The following is a 16,837-nucleotide window of genomic DNA, read 5'->3' as shown; positions in this document are numbered from 1 at the left end:
TCTCTGCACACACAGCCTCTGTGTGTATATATGTATATCTACACAAATCTATACACACATCATGCAACTATACAAAAAGGATGGGGACAGGCTGGAGAGGGTCCAGGGAAGGGCCACAAGGATGATCAGAGGACTGGAGGACCTTCCATATGAGGAGAGGCTGAGAAAACTGGGTTTGTTTGAGAAGAGAAGGCTTCAGGGAGACCTAGTTACCATGTTCCAGTACCATGACCTTATTACCATGTTCCAGTAAAGGGTGGTTCCCAAGAAGCTGGAGACTCCCTATTTGTAAGGAGTCACATGGAAAAGAGAAGGGGACATGGGCACAAGTTGCTCCTGGGAAGATTCCCACTGGACACAAGAGGTAAATTTTTCACCATGAAGAGAGTCAGACATTGGAATAGTCTGCCAGGGGAAGTGGTAGATTCCCCTCATTGGACAGTTTCAAGTCTCAGCTTGACAGGGTGCTGAGCCACCTCATATCAACTACAGCAGTGCCTGGAGAGGTTGGACCAGATGATCCTCAGGTCCTTTCCAATCTGCCATTCTGTAATCCTATGATTCTATAAAAAATATATATCTTTGTGTGGGCATGCTGCATATTTCTTCTTGTTTATTTGAACAACTTTTCTAATTAAAAATGAACATTTAGTAATTATTTTTTAAATTAATTTTAATGTAGGAAGTCTCCAATATCCACTTGCTATGAAGCAGACCAGATGAAAGATGCCCTAGAATTAGGTAAGTTATATCAAGCTTCACTTTGGCTTTTGTCCTCATATTCTCCAGAGCAGCTGTAACCAAATATGTGTGAGTTGCTTCTTTTGTAACTCTTGATTCAGAGGAATTACATTTGGTGTTAACTTGTTGGGAAAAAGTGGTAAAAAAACCTTAGGAAGTAATCAAACAAAGCTGGCTCAACTATTTTTTATCTGCCCTTTCTGGCTAAAACTATATTTTCTTTTTTATAAAGACAGATGACAAGAAAGTGTTAATTGTCATATTCATGACGCCCTGGCACTGAGCTTGCTTGGGGAAGCAATTTTATTTATGCAACACATTCTATTATTATTTTGTTTCTTTCAGTTGATGTTGAAGATGAAGAACTAACTGGAGAAGTTAGTAAGAACCCAGATCTTTCAACACTCCACATGCATCAAGTATCATCAAAGGCAATTGATATTTCTCTTGCAAAAGTAAGACTAACTGTGATAGTAAATACAATTAGATGTGTGATAACTTTATGCCAGTTAAGTTAGCCAAAGCTGCAATGGATTCCTCTGTGTTGCATGTTGGTGTGTGATTGAACATGTGCTGTGTTCAGGTTGAAAAGTAACATAGGGATGCCTGTCCAGAATTCAGAAGAATATCAGAAGAGCATGCCAGAATGCATCAGCCCACTTGAAACCCAGATAATAGCTTGAATTAATGAAGCTTGTATTGTTTTATTAATGCCTCTTGTCAGTTATTCATGTGCTTATTCTCCAGTGCTTTAAATTGACAGTGGTTTAGAACAAGTTTATTATTTCCCTGTCACTGTTTCTCCCTTGCTTACCTTCCTTATTTTGAGCAGAGATGGAACTTTAAGTGTTTTCGTTCCCATTCAGACAGACGGAAAAAATAACAACACAGAAAAGATAATGAGGGTGTCTTCCTATTTTATTTCTAGATCAGAGAGGTCCAAGTAACTGTGCCAACACTGCACTGTCACTTCTCGTTTGCTCAGCTTTGCTTTAGCATGAATGCAATTCCTTCAGTTTAGCTGTTCCTGAAGAGCAGTGGTTTGCAGTTGTTCAGGGCCAAGATCTGAACTGGGCATGAGCTTATATGCCATCCAACATACAGCAGTCAAGCAGCTGAGTAATATTTATCTCATACCAGCAACTTTGACAGCCAAAACAAGCTGCCTTTTCTCCATTCCATGCCCAGTAGGGTCCTTTTCTCCCCAGTGTAACTATTCATAGGTGTTGCTCTTGTAGCTGGTAAATTTAAGACAATACTCTGCAATTCTTTCAATGGGAAACTGTGCCCCAGACGAGCTGCATGAACAGTTTCCTATGCTGAGCAGCACACAGCATTGTGAGTTGAAGGAAAAAATTGCTCCTCTTCATTTGAGTGTTGCTATTTACAGTATGTGTAAAACAGAAAAGGGTGGTTACAGTGAGTTAGTCATTACCCTTCCACACTCCTCCTTTCTTTTCTACAAATTACTGCAAGAGAACATACCTATGTTTTTTATTTGTTTTTAAAATGTCTTCCTTTCTTTATTTTTTTCTTATAGGAATTAAAAAATCTTTTGTTTGGCTCTAGCCTTTGTTGCTTCAGTGAAGAATGGAAAATACAGAGTTTTACATTTAATAACATCCCCCAGCTAAAATATGGCATTGTGCAAAAAAAGGTACTGTAAGTGGTTTCCTTGAAGTGACCTTTGTTTACACTGTGTTTACAAAGGCTGTTTGTATCAGGAGTGAAAAAAGAAGGTCTTCTAAAGACTCATCTTTTTCTTTAATTTTTTTCTTGTTACCACTGGATTTTTGAGGGAATCTTAAAGTAGCTACAGAAAGTGTGGATGTGTGTGTGTGATGGGGAGTTACTCCTAGGGAGGAAGAGAAGCCATTTCAGCTGAAAGCTACTGGTGGTGGAAGAATAAAAGGACATAGATAAAGGGTGGGATTTGAGAGAGAAAGGATATGTAGGGGCAATGATTAACAAGTTTTAAGATGGAGCTTGATCTTTCTCAAAAAGCTGGATGCAGCAAGAATTGCCCACAGTGCCTGGCAAATCCCAGGGAGATTTTTGCCTCTTAAAGACATGGGGGAATCACATCATGAGCCTCATTCCCAAAATAAAAGGGAACAAATGCCCTTGCAGTGTCACTGGAACTGGGACACTGGGACTGCTGGTGGGACCATCTTTTTTGCAGCCATGTTACTGTAATCCTTCTCTGCAGCCACAAGGTGCCAGCTCCTCCCCAAAACAAAGTTTTGATCAATTCCTGGGCATCATCTACTAAGTGGCCCTCCTTAAAATCCCCAGCAGGTCCCTGTGGTGACCAGAGCTGGTAAAACCAATATGAGTGGTTATGGGTCAGCCTGGAAACCAATCCATAGCTAACAAAGATCTGTCAGGTCTAGGGAATTCAGTGGGAGACTCACCCATCTGCTGTCTATCTTGTCAGCTCGCCTGGGCACCTGACTCTAGCAGAGGGAGACTGCAGGGCTTCAGACTGTCCTTCTGCTCTGTCTGCTGGGTGCAGTGTGCCAGCCTGGTTTCTCAGCTGGCTCATGGGTTGACTCAGTCCAGGGACCACACTCAGGGCACAGGATGTGTAGCTGCCTCCAAAACCGAACAGATCCATCATAAAAATGCATCCTCCTCAGCTGCAGCTTAATGCTTTTGCCTCTGCCCTGTGACTCTCTACGTGTGATTCTGGGATATCCATGCACCAGGTCTCTTCTCATAAGTGCAAGAACCTGAGGACTTCAGTACAGACTAGGAAAGGAGCAAACTCCTCTTTAGAAAACACTTATCAAGCTTCTGCATGGATGCAAAAAATCTTTATCTGGCCTGAGAGAAGTAGAGTGTTTTGTACTGTAGAGAAAGGAAAGGAAGAGAGGCTTTGGGGCAGAGACAATGCCTGATAAACATTAAGATGTTTCGTTAACTTACCTTGTCTAGTTAAATATTTATTTAGGCTGATGATCTCAGAAGAAAGCTGCTTATGTTTAAATAAAGAAGAGCAGAAAAAAAAATAAAAATAAAATTAAATGTTTATTTAAACTCCAGAAGGAACAATGGCAGTAATGTTCACTGATCTGCAGTAAATGTCACGTTGGTGTTCCCAGACCTTGCTGCTAGAGATAGGATGTGTCATCACTTCTAGCAACTCCCTGCCCATTCAATTCCCTGTCGTAAATTCCACAACAGGAATGGTAAACCAGAGTGTTTTGCTTAGATGTGTTTATTTCAGAGTGTAAATACTATTCCTCCTCACTCCCAAAATTGTTTTCAACTGAACAATTGCTTTATTCTCTCCTATGTTAAGTTCCATAGGTGGTGCCATAGGAAGATATTTAGAATGGTTCCTGTAATTTTTTTGACTGGGAAACTTTCTCTGGTGGACTGAAAGAAACCTTGCTTTTTTCCTTAACATATTTCAGCCAATTCACTCATTAGTTATGTAAGTAATGATAGAGAGGCAGTATGTGTCTGTTTGAGTTATAAATGAGAAGATGGAAGGTCTTGATATCTAACCTCTTCTCTGGTTACAGGGCCTTTATTTTCTAAGTTGCATCCTGGGCAACCTGCATGTACATGAAGGTCTCTCTCTCTTAGGCTTGATGCTGTACTTAGGACAACCTGAGACTTAAACTGGTCTCTTTGGCAGCACTGTTCTTGGATAACAGCAGTGCTGGCTACATTTTTCAATCTCCTTCAGTTTTTTGAGAGGAGTTTAACTGATCCTAAATTACTTCATCACAGCCTGTTCACCTACAAAGGAAATGAGGGGTGCAACTGTAGCACATGTCAGCAGTGTGATCCTGGGGTAATTTCGTGGAATGGAATGCAGCAGGTCCGTCTCCTTCTTATGTTGGGAGCTCCAGAACTGGACACAGTCCTCCAGGTGGGGTCTCACAAGAGTGGAGTAGAAGGGGAGAATCACCTCCCTGGCCCTGCTGACCGTGCTTCTTTAGATGCAGCCCAGGACACTGTTGGTTTCTGGGCTGCAAGTGCACGTTGCCAGCTCCTGTTGAGCTTTTCATCGACCAACACCCCCAAGTCCTTCTCCTCAGGGCTTTTCTCAATCCGTTCTCTGTCCAGCCTGTATTTGTGCTTGGGATTGCCCCAACCCAGCTGCAGGACCTTGCACTTGGTCTTGTTGAACTTCATGAGGCTGGTATGGTCCCACCTCTCCAGCCTGTCAAGGTCCCTGTGGATGGCCTCCCTTCCCTCCAGCGTGTCGGCCACCCCACACAGCTTGGTGTCATTGGCAAACATGCTGAGGGTGCACTCAATTCCACAGTCCATGTCCCTGACAAAGATGTCAAACAGCACCAGTCCCAGTACTGACCCTTGAGATCTTTCATTTGTTTTCATGATCACTGAACAGATGAAAAACCCAACAACTTTCCTTTGGCATTACACATGTCCAGGCATTTTCAGGAAAAGCAGGTGAGAAACACCATACCAGTTAAGAACACCCATTTTCATTGGCTTGCACAGAAAAAAACAGAGCAACAGAGAGCACTACAAAGTCATGGGTGTGGAGAGATGTAAGAATGGCTTGAGCCTGAATGGAAGCACAGGGCTTGCAAAAGTTTTCACCAGCATCAAAGAGTGCCAGTGGTTTTGCTCATGGAGTGTCCCATTATTGCCCTCAGGGTGGCCCATGTGGAGTTCTGGCTGCAGTTCAAGCTTGTGTGCTACAGCAGCTTATCTTTGCAGACAGTAACAGGAATAAAGACACTTGGTAAGTCACCAACTGACATCAGAAATCTTTTCCATACAGAAGTCATTTATTATTTTCCTTTGCTGCAGCCACTCGGGAGCCTTTTGAGTTTGAACTTATTGAACTTCTCTTTGTTTCTGAGAGAGAAATAACGTAGCATATGGTTTACTTGTATTTATTTCCCTTTCAACTGTAGGAATTTAGAGGCTGGTGTTTTATTTGTATAATTACTTGCTTGTAATTAACCCAAGAATCTCCAAAAAGAAATCCAGCAGCTTGAACTGAAGCCAGTGAAAATCATTTAACCTTGAGATCCTGTGGAGATATAATTTCAAATAAAAATGTAGTCAAGGTTTGAAAGACCATGAAATTCATGCAGTTTTTGACACTAAGTGTCTTGGGGTGGGGGAAAAATTAATTACAGCTCCAATTTTTATTCTTGGTAATGTGTTTGATCTTTCACAGTTAAACTCCTTAGTAGAATTTGAATTTAAATTTAAATTCTGTGTGTGTGGTTAGTACTTACTTTAAAGGAGTATTTTTAAGTTTTGCTAGTGTCAAGGAAACTTGCTGGGACTACTTTGATTATTAACATACTTGTCACTTTGTTAAAGGGACAGAGCTTGTTCAATGAAATGCTGGAAAATTATGTCTAAAAAAATACTTAAGTACCAGACTTCTTGTGTTCACCTTTTGTTTTCAATAAGAAACTAATAAAAGCAAAAATTCACAAAGCTTTCCAGTACAGGTACAGTTTGTTGAATAAGCATAACAGTATTTTACTGGTTTATGCTGCCACCCCCTTGTGTTGTTTGTGAGTGATACTCTGACCTAAATTTAGTCAAAAAAGCTTTCATACTGAGATTTTTCTTGAACTTCAGTAGCTTACAATGTAAAAATGTTAATTGTGTAAAAATTTGGCCTTAAATATACACTTTTCTGCTTGGAACTGTTTAGGAAAGTGACAATGTCTCTGTTGATTTTCCTTGATTTTGTCTGACTGGCACTTAATTTGGGCTGTTTTTATCAATAATGGAAAGAAACAAGCACCTGTAGAGCATCATTATTTGTCTTCAGCACCCAGGATGAGAGGTGGCAGTTTAATCAAAGGATTTCCAGGCCCTAGGGCGTCCACAGTGGTCCCCAGGTCTGGGAGTGCTAGTATCCTTATATGAAACATCTACTAAGCCATTAGAAGTGTTGAAAACCAGGCTTAGAGTCTGAATACAATACTGAAAGTTGTATGGTTACTACTACTGCTGCTGTTGCTAGTGATCACTGGCACTGCTGGCTTGCAGACCCCAAGAAAATGGCCAAATAAACAATATGCTATGAATTCATCCCTTTAAAATTGCCTTAAAGTCACTTAAAGGCACAGACTGATCAAGAGACAGAGTCAGTGCTATAATACACGTGCAGAGTGTATATCAAGTTAATTTTACAATGTTAGACAGTTTAGTTTTTTGTCTTCTGAGCACACTTTTTAAAAATGGAAGGATTAGCTAGCAAAACTTTATTACTCTAACTCAGTTTATCATGAGAGTAGACTTTGCAAAGCAGAATGAGGCTTTTGTCCACTTAAAAGAGAAAACTCTGAAACTTCCATCCAAGCAAATCAGTACATGACCAGGAATCTCCACTGAATTCACCAAAGGATTATTTCTGGTTGTGAAAACCAAGAATTTGTTTCAGCTTGGAGGACAGCCTTTGATCATCTGCTCCCTGGTCCCTTTGAGTCTCAGGTCATCCTTAGTAAAAATAGAGACATTAACCTTTTCATCTTTCAACATGATTCAGTGATTGTAAATGTCATCAAATTTTATGGCACTGAAATAAGTGGATTGAGGCCAGATTATTTAAACTATAAGTGTCCCAACTCATGCCAGCTACAACCTATCCTGTTTACTTGGCAATATTTGCCTCTTGTATTTTTCTCCTCCTGTTACCCACATGGTTTTAAAAGGTTTTGTTTTTACAAATTTTACATATAAAAAATGCTGCTGAAATATGCAGCAAGTCTCCCAAGGAATTCCAGGTTAGCATGTGAGCTCTTAGTCTTCATGCACTGAAATGCTAAAAGCCTCCAGGCTCCTAAAAATGAATACTTTTATCCATGAGATAAACATATTTTTCTTATGATGTGTTTGCCATGGGCAAAAACTCTTAGGCAGAAAGAAAGGGCAATGAGAGGATTAATATTCCTTTCTAATTCTAACTTGAATTTTCAAATTATTAGCCACTTCATAGTAAGTGTTTGACTTCAGGCTTCTTAAACATTCAAGAAAAAATTATCATGTCTCCTACTTACTCTGCTACCTCTCTCAGACACATAAATTAGTTGCTGTGCCTCCAATAAATTTCTGAGTGTTTGTATTAGAACACAGGCAGAGATAAGAGAGAGTTATGGTTATATTTTTTTACTTGAAAACTCTCACCAATTATTTCCCATATCTCACATCCTTCAGAGAGGGAAACGTTCTCTAAATGAACATTATATTCAGGGCAGATGTTGAACTTGAAAGTCTGTTTAATTTTTTGATGTTTGGTGTTTCTTGTTTAGTCTTTGGGATTATTAGATCTTTTACTCAAATACTGGGAACAGGTTTTCACATCGTCTCCCATGCTGGTAGATGGGAGATATTATCAGTCTGACAGTATCTGAATTTCAAAGTCTGCCATTCTTGAAGCCACTAGAGAACATTCCAGTTCTGTGCTTCTCAGGGGCATGGATCTGTTGTCAGCTTCTTCAGGATCAAGGATGTTGGGATTTATTCTTAAATCTGCCAGTTTTTCCATTATATGACTTTTGGCCTTCGGGTCCTGTATTTCTCCAGTCACATCTTGGAAGTGAGAATAACAGGAGGTATTAGAAGACTCCATGAAACAGAATTTATAGGAACTGTGTTGACAGTGTTGCTTGCATGTTTGGGATCAGCAGACTACGGTAATCATTCTGTAGTTTTACCCAACATTGTGTAAGTGACAATATTTCCAGGAACAGTGGGGCTCCAGAGACCCATATTGAGTCATTTTCCATAATGTTTTAGGTCACCACATTGGAACATACCTTATTAAAAAAATACAAGCTTAGTGTTTATTGCAGGTGCTACGTTAGATAAAGTTTAGTAGTAGGTAAGAGCATTTAGGCTCTGGATTTGTTGGCAAGAGTTAAGAAAGAAAAATAAAGACCTTCATAATAAATTAAAAATCATATTTCATACATAAAACAATCATGTTACAGAATATTAAAACAATTGTATTGCAGATTTAAGGGTGGATTGGCTTCTCTTGTCCATTATTTGCCAGTGCAGTATTGTTCCCTAAAGTACACTTGCCTGTTGTTTTTTTCCTGACCAATTATGAATATGTATTCTGAAAGAACATCCACTGTTTCTTTCAGAAGATTAGTATTCAGGGTATAATCATAGATCTGTGTATAATCAGTTCCTGTTGTTGTTTATACCTTAATATATCTTGCCTTGATTTTGGTCCATGGCTCTTAATGATGATAATAATAGTTTTGTTTTAACAGTTCCTTATAAGTCAGACACCACCTTAAGTATTAATCTCCTAGAAGCAGAGACTGTGCATTTCATCTCTTAGATTCACCTCAGTTACAGGGGTATTGTCACAGAAGATGCAGACATGGGCTAGCAAGCTTGAAGCTGCTTAGCTTAGGTACCCATGACAGCAGTCTGACCATCGTTAGCTGAAGCATCAGTTCATCCAGATCCCCCAAGGTCACCTGGGGGAATTACCTTCCCTCACATTTCTGTTTTACTTCTGACTTTGGAAGAGACCTACCCACTGTGCTTAGTTTGTTTTACTAGCAATCTAAAGAGGAAGCTGTTCTAGATACAGCTCTGTTCACTGGATCTGGTCATCTTCAGGAAGATCCAAGGTACCTTCTTAAATGCCTAAAATGATTTTTAAGGTGGTTCACCTCAAAGAATGGTTCCAGAAAGCCCGTATTCCAGTGGTGACTTCAATTGCATCTCCCTCTTCAGAGCTCTTTAGGTGCTGAACAGCAGCACCACATTCTCCTATCACCTTTTCAGTCCATTGCTGAGAAGTCCCCCCACTGCATGCACAGTCAGTGCTCATGGAATTTCATTCAGGTGCTTAATCCTTACAGAAAGGTTGAATTAAACTATACATGGATACCTGGCGTGTCTCCTCAGTAACAATACTGGCTCCTTGTTCAGCTCATGGGGTTTTTTCCTGAATTGGCCATCCAAGTGGTCTCCTCTTGACTACAGAAGGAACTGAGATACTTCAATGATATTTTTGAGGCAACTAAAAGTAAAGCTTTTGTTCTTTTAGCTGCCAACCTTCTATGAATCTATGTGTGCTGTAATTAGGACAGTTATCCTGCAAACGATTCAACTTCCCAATAAATCATTTTGGCACTTGTCTGCTTCTTGCATTTCCTGGCCTGCAGTTGTCTTCAGCCTTCAGAAGTTCACAGGACCAGATGCCTCACCGTGGCTCTTGCAGACATCCTGTGGCGTGCAGGAGGCCATGAAAAAGCAATTGTGGCTCTGTAAGTAGGAGAAGCAGCTTCAGTTACTGTCCAATACTCCTGTACTTGTGTCTGTTATTTACGTACATCGTTTACAAAATGAAAGATGTCTTTGTGCAGTGGAAAATGACTTAGAGAGAAATGCAGGATGGTATTTCTGCTGTCCCAGTGCTGGGACAGAATAGTCAAACCCTATGAAATTGCTGTGAAAGATCCTGTGGATTTCATTGAGGCTAGGAGTCCTCCAAAAGCTTTCCCAAGAAATATTTCTCCAGGTATAGCTTTTTACTCCAACAATTTTGTATTGCAGGATATTGTGTTAGTCCTGGGACTGATTTCCTTTTGCTGCCTGCTAGATAGTTAATTTATGCTGTGCAATTAGGCTGCTTGCACACCAGACATCTGTCTTCTAGATCAGTAGCTTGGGCTGTACTGGATCCCATATGATACTTTGAGGTGAGACAGGCTTTGTGAGAAGAGGTAATTTCTTTTATTAGATCAACTAATATAGTTGAAAAACAACAAAGAAACTTTTTTGGGGCCCAAATGTCCTTCAAACCTGAAACAGAAGCAGCAAATTCAAAGACATTTCAAGGGGTATTTTGCATACTTTACATCTATAAAATGCTTCCTTTGTGATGATATTGTAGATATGCTCTTCTGATTGTTTTCATGTTGTTGCTCTAATATTCTTTTCCAATAAAAACTGTCATGAACAATTTATCCTCTTTCTGCCTAAAGAAACTGGTAATTCATATTACATAGACTAAGAGAGAGCACAACACAGGTAGAGTATATGCTTAATTGATAAAAATTTGTTGAATATGTAACATGAACTTAATTTGCAAGGAGTCCTTTTTTTAAAAAAAAAAAGTGGTTAAAAGTAATAGTACAAAATCTATGGCTCATCATTCAGTTTTTATACCATGTTGACTTCTCTTTCATGCCATTTTGTTCCTTTTAATGTGAGGTTTGGTGTTGTCTGATTATCCTCTTCCAGGCCCTCAGGAAGACAGCAGTTCACTCCCATAGGAAAATACAAGGCAGATGGAATCTTAGAAACTGTAAGACTCTCCATATATCCTGTATCTAACTTTTCTTATTTTAGAATGATAGAATCATAGGGGTTGGAAGGGACCTCTGAGCATCATCGAGTCCAACCCCCCTGCTGCAGCAGGAACACCCAGGATCATGTCCAGATGAGTCTTGAAAGTCTTTTGCTACAATGAATCTGATTTCCGTTGCTCTATTAGTGTTTTAAAATCTCGTATGTCAAATTAGTTGACATACCCAATAGGAAATAACGAAATCATGTAGTCTGGCTGGCTCTGAGTTGTCCCAGTGCCTGTGGGCAATTGAGCTTTCTGAAGTCCTTTTGGGTTCTGCTGCCTTTCAAGCTTCTAAACTGTGCCTACTTTTATTGATATGCAGTAAATGTGAACGTGGATCCTCTCAAGGTGACCAGCATGGCTGGAAGCATCCAAAGGCAGTATCACAGAATTCTTTGGTTGTTGTTTTTTTTTTCCCTTCCAGAAGCTCCGAATGACAAAATATTTTCCAATTATGCCTTGATTTCCATCTGAAGCTCTCAAATACCATAAACCAGGCTTCAAGGGTTTAAGGGAAAATTATTGGCTTCCTAAATGGAGGGATGAATGTGTCAACAACTTCCAGAATCTGACAGTTTTGGAACAATTGGAAATGAAAATATAACTGTATACTGTATAAACACTGTATGAATAGAGTGAATGCAGCTGTAAATGCTCTTCCAGGAGAAAAGATAGATTATTTAATTTATATGTTAACATAATTCTGAGCTGCTGGCTATTTCTGAGTGAAGCCAGGACCATTATGCTGCCTTTTAATTACTGCTTATCAAAAGTCATGTGGATATAGCCACAGTGAAAGTGCCATGGAAAGGAATTTAATTCAGGCTACTTGATCTTTCCTCTCGCAGTATTCATAAGACCATAATTTATGTCAAAATCTGAAGATGGAAAAGTAGACAAAGAATGTTCAAGTAAGGGCCTGGATCTGTGAATGCTCCTGAATTTCGTGTTAAATATGAGAAATCATGGGAGTGTTTTCTGAGGATGATAAAAAGTGCTCTGGTAGATGCCTGCTATAGGATCTAGGAATGGTTTTTCATTGCATAAGCAATGCTTACAATGGAGTCAAACTGTTCAATGACCTTGAAAATAACAAGAACCAGTATTTAAAAATTCAGAATATACAAAGTGCTGAGGTACAGTGTTATATCAAATAAGAATAGTAGGAGGTAGATTTCATTAGATCTTTATTGCATGTTTTTAGTTCAAATCTTTCCGGTCAGATCTGAAGTTTTGGCTACTTCAGTTCAGCTTTCATGGTATGAACATGAGTTGTCACTGTTTCAGTAACTTCTTTTCTTTCTTCTTACAAATCTTCCCAGCTAATATTACACAGTGCCACAAGATATGAAGATCTGACTGCATTTCTTCAGCAGAATATTCACCAGGTACCGTCTACAGAGAAAACACTCAACCTGTTACAGTTCAGCTCTCAGTCTCTGTGTTTATCAGTTTCATATGATGTCTTCTGAACATTGTTTTAACAATGTGTTTTAACAAAGAGCAACATATTCAGTTTTAGCAGAAATGAGAACAGTAATTTCTGCTTTTAGTTTGCTTGGCATTTCTTTCGGATTGGGCAAAAAACGTACACAACAAACAAAATAAACACAGTCCTTTCTTTTTCAGTTTGAAACTGGTCCCTGTGGGTGCATCCTGCTGACTGTGTCTGTCATCTTATCAAGATCTATCAATCTGTGAGTGTCTTTGTGTCTCTGCTTTATAAATTGCAAAGCAAACAAGCTGTACAAAGTGACAAAACAGCCGTAATGCACTTAATTCTCTGGTGGTTTTATTCTATCTTGATGTTTACTCACATAAATATAAGGAAGTTATACTGGTTTACTCATCTAATCCTGGTGCTTTTTTTTTCATTGTTTACATACACAGGTGTGGGTGTATATGCATGTGCTGTTGAAGTGGCAGTGATCAGTCCCCTATACTGATTTAAATTATTCCATCTAAACATTAGGCAAGATATTTAAGGCAGTTGCCTGTGCTCCCTTTCTTGTCAGTTGAAAGCAAGACTCTTTTTGAGGTTATTTCCCATACTTTAGGTATCTCTCTTAGGTGTGGATGAATAACTTGCTTGTGATTCCCCAATCTCTCTGTCAATGAAAATGAGAAAGAAAGATCCGTCTAAAATGGATTAGGCAGCTAATTTTTAGATGCTTCTAAGTAAGGTATGATAAATCTGTTCTCACTTTATTGGTGTAATAAATATGCTGAGCCTAACTGAGGGTTAATCATTACAGCCTCTTTTAAAAATACATTAAGGCTTGCCCAAGCACAGATGCAGTTAATTGTGCTTTTATGCAGATTAGGTGTATTTCTGTGGAACTGTGGCTACTGGAGTGGGTCAGGATATGAAAGCTTTCTTCATTTTTCAAATTCCACTGTGGTAAAAATCTCCTAGAGTTATGTGCAAGTGAAAAGAACTGTTCCCTGACAATTTGCAATAAAAACTGACAGGAAGAGAGCAGCTGTGCTTGAAAGCAGCCTGGGTTTGATTTATGTCTTGCATCTCTGCATTGTCTAGAAAATAAATAGCTACTTAGTTCCAACCTGCGATATGCATTCTGTTGCTCACCTACTGAGGATCCTGCAGGTGTTTACAGGTTGGCTTTTTGGTTTTGTTGTCATTTCTTCCTTTCTTTTGCTTATAGTAACACTACAGGCTTAATGTCACTTTTGTAGTCTAACAAAATGATGTAATAATTTTATAGCATATGTGATGTATCCTCATTTTTCTCAGCCAATTACAGCAGAGACATCCAGATTAGTAAAGGTATTTGAGTAAGTAATAATACATTTGGCATTTGTTAGGATCATGAAAAGCAACAATGTTCCTTATTGCAATTGATTGCATTGCTTTACTTGCTATAAAATGGTAAACATTATTTAATAACATAAACAAGGAGCTGATTTTTCCCATCACCTCTCAACTCTTAACAGATGTTTTATGACAGACCCAATCAATCACCTGTGTTTGTATTGGAGGGAGCTAAGTGTCTAAAGTGAACAAGAAAATTCCTTATGGTGCCTGTTTGCTTTTAATGTGTATAAATATTTTTAGAGTTCTGGTCCACAATTGTTTCTAAAATCTTAGTATCTTTCTAGGAAGTTTCATGACTTTCCCACATCATTTTAAAGTACTGTTACTCTTTTAGCTTGGTACTGTGAACTGCTTTGCATTGATACCTATCTTTTGTTTATAAGAAGCAAGAATTTTTCTCTGTCACTAGATACAGTGAAATGTGTTTTTAGACCTTTGCATGCATTCTTTTAGAAATGCAAAGTAAATTTCATTGCTGTGATTTTTCAGTAATAGATTTGAACGTCCATGTCATAGTAATTCTCAGGATATTACCAATAGCAAGACAAATAACTCACTGCTTATATAATCAAGAAATATGTACCATCTAGTGAGTGTTACAAGCATTGTAATTATTTACATAGCTGGCATAGTTCTGGATGAATAGTTGAAGATAAATAAGACTTGGTTTAGATAATGGAATTTTCACCCAGTAATAGATCTCCCTGGATTTTTTTTTTGTTTGTTTCAGTTTTTGAACAGAAAATCAGTGCTTGGGTTTTTTTTTTAAAGAAAAAAAGAAAACTCTATGGAAGTTTCAATTGTTCTCATTTTTCTGGGCATATTTTATTGAAAAAGCTTGATAAGTTATCTAATTTTAGTTGAGAAGTTGATATATTTTTGTTTCTCAAATCATGTTGAAATGCTTCTGTCTGTTCTTCACCATGTGCTCAGAATGGTGAGTTTCTGGGGTCCCTTGGTAAATATCTCATGTAAATAATTGGCATTTCTTGTGAGGAAGTTGAAGACTAAGGGTGGAACTATGGTTATCACAAGACAACCTTGTGTAAGATGCTGAGCTATGTCCAGTGAAACCAAACTGAAGCATTTACATTTGGTTCAACAAAGAGAAGACTGGCATTTTGATTAATGAATACTGAAATGTTTCTTTCAGTTAAAACTGTTCTTCCCAGTGTTTTCTGTCCATGAATAATTCCAGTGTTTATTTATTGAATCTTTCACTTCAGGATATAATTAGAAGAAGATCATAATGCATTATTTAATATGGTGGGGAAGCACTAATTACAAGTTAAAAGGCAGAGAACTCCATATGGACTAAATGATGAGGTTGATGAATTGAAGGAGAAGTGCCACTGTACCAAGACCTGTGCAGTTCAACCCATCCAGAACTGATCTAGAAGGAGTGTAGGTTAATGAGACCACCAAGCTTAGACTTTCTCAGAGCAGTCAGACCTGCAAGGAGATTCCTCCCATTTCTGTACAGATGGATGAAAAGATGCAGCTGTGACCATGCTACCTAGCTAAGGAATGCCAGCTGCAGTAGCTGGTGTGCTTCAGGATGATCATGACCTGTTAGCACCTCCTTAAACCTGTGACTAAGTTCAAGCAGTTCAGAAGGATCTCACAGTGCCAACAATGGAATAATCTCATCTGAGCGTAGCCTTCTAAAAATTACACCAAGTCTCAGTCCTCCCAGCTCCCTGTGTAATCAGTGACAAGAGAGAAGCTTCTCAGAGAGTGTATCCATCTGAAAATAGGGGTCAAGAAAGGTGAGAATTGCTGTGGGCAGCACCAATCTTTTTTCTTTTGATTTTGGAGGGAGAACTACTAGCTAAGAGTTCTGTTTCTTGGATGCTTGCTATTTTGAGGGGATTCATTTGATTTATTTTGACTGTCTGCCTTAGCATGAGATAAAGCATCTCCTGAAATGTTTACCTATCTCCCCTAGATAAAGTAAATCACCTCCTCATATAGAGGCTTTACAATGTAAATGTGAAGTGGTGAGAAGAATTTTGTCTTATAGTCGTTGGTTGATAAAATGGGAGATGAAATTCAATGTTAATGCAAAGCATTTTATGTGATGAAAAAAAAACATTTCAACTATCCTTACCTAGTGATGGGCTCTGAATAGGCAATTGTAAAAAAGGAGATAAATTCTGGCACCACTTCTAGTAATTTAATTATCTGAATGTATCAGTTCAATTTTCTATGACAGACAAAATGGAAACAATCATAGGATCACAGAACAGTTTGGGTTGGAAGTGACCTTAGAGATCATCTAGTTCCAACCCCCTGCATAGGCAGGGACACCTCCCACCAGCCCAGGTTGCTCCAAGCCCCATCCAACCTGCCCTTCAACACTGCCAGGGATGGGGCAGCCACAGCTTCCCTGGATGTGTAGAGAGAGTTATGATGATAAGAAACAAGAACACAATAAAATTGTAATGTCTTAATATAAGTATATTCTTTTCTCATGCCTTTATCTTGCATGTAGTCTTGTCTCCCCAAGTCAGTAAAGACACGTTAGAACTAGAACACCCTGGATGATAAAAATAAAGTTTCCCTTTAGTGTGGATTAGCTTCTGTGAGAGGAGAGATGAAATCTTTCCTCTTTGGCATTGAATAGGAATAACTTGGATGTGGTAAAAACTGAGACATGCAAGATAAGGTTGAACAAGGAGTGACTATAAATGATTTCTGAGAATCCAAAAACTTGGGGGCTGTCATGGAAATGCTCAGGCTCTGGTTTGAAAACAAAGAAAAGCTTACTTTTTTTTTTTTTTTTTTTCCCCTAACATAAGTAACTTTCAGTACTGGGAGATAAGTAAGCCAAAAAAAGAGGGGTTCAAATAAATTTAGACAAATTACTGGAACATCCATGCTTGAGGACCTTTAAACCCCCCTATCTAGATGTAATCTCC

General features: G+C 38.8%; 1 protein-coding gene across 3 annotated transcripts in view; it reads left to right on the top strand.

Annotated features, from left to right (window-relative positions):
• The window catches only part of MINDY4 (MINDY lysine 48 deubiquitinase 4), an 88,112-nt gene that overhangs the window by 28,713 nt on the left and 42,562 nt on the right, over nt 1–16,837 (top strand). For 2 of the 3 annotated variants that reach the window (XM_051610395.1, XM_051610394.1), the window contains exons 6-13: nt 683–741; nt 1,087–1,196; nt 2,282–2,398; nt 5,382–5,470; nt 9,891–9,992; nt 10,972–11,035; nt 12,403–12,468; nt 12,710–12,777. In XM_051610395.1, the coding sequence (XP_051466355.1) occupies nt 683–741; nt 1,087–1,196; nt 2,282–2,398; nt 5,382–5,470; nt 9,891–9,992; nt 10,972–11,035; nt 12,403–12,468; nt 12,710–12,777 (675 nt within the window). The remainder of the gene's footprint in view (nt 1–682; nt 742–1,086; nt 1,197–2,281; nt 2,399–5,381; nt 5,471–9,890; nt 9,993–10,971; nt 11,036–12,402; nt 12,469–12,709; nt 12,778–16,837) is intronic. The other variant, XM_051610396.1, reaches the window with a different exon arrangement.

Source organism: Apus apus, chromosome 2, assembly GCF_020740795.1.
Source record: "Apus apus isolate bApuApu2 chromosome 2, bApuApu2.pri.cur, whole genome shotgun sequence".
NCBI lineage: Eukaryota > Metazoa > Chordata > Aves > Apodiformes > Apodidae > Apus > Apus apus.
The sequence above is the reverse complement of the archived record's forward strand: the minus strand, read 5'-3'. Positions and strand labels throughout refer to the sequence as shown.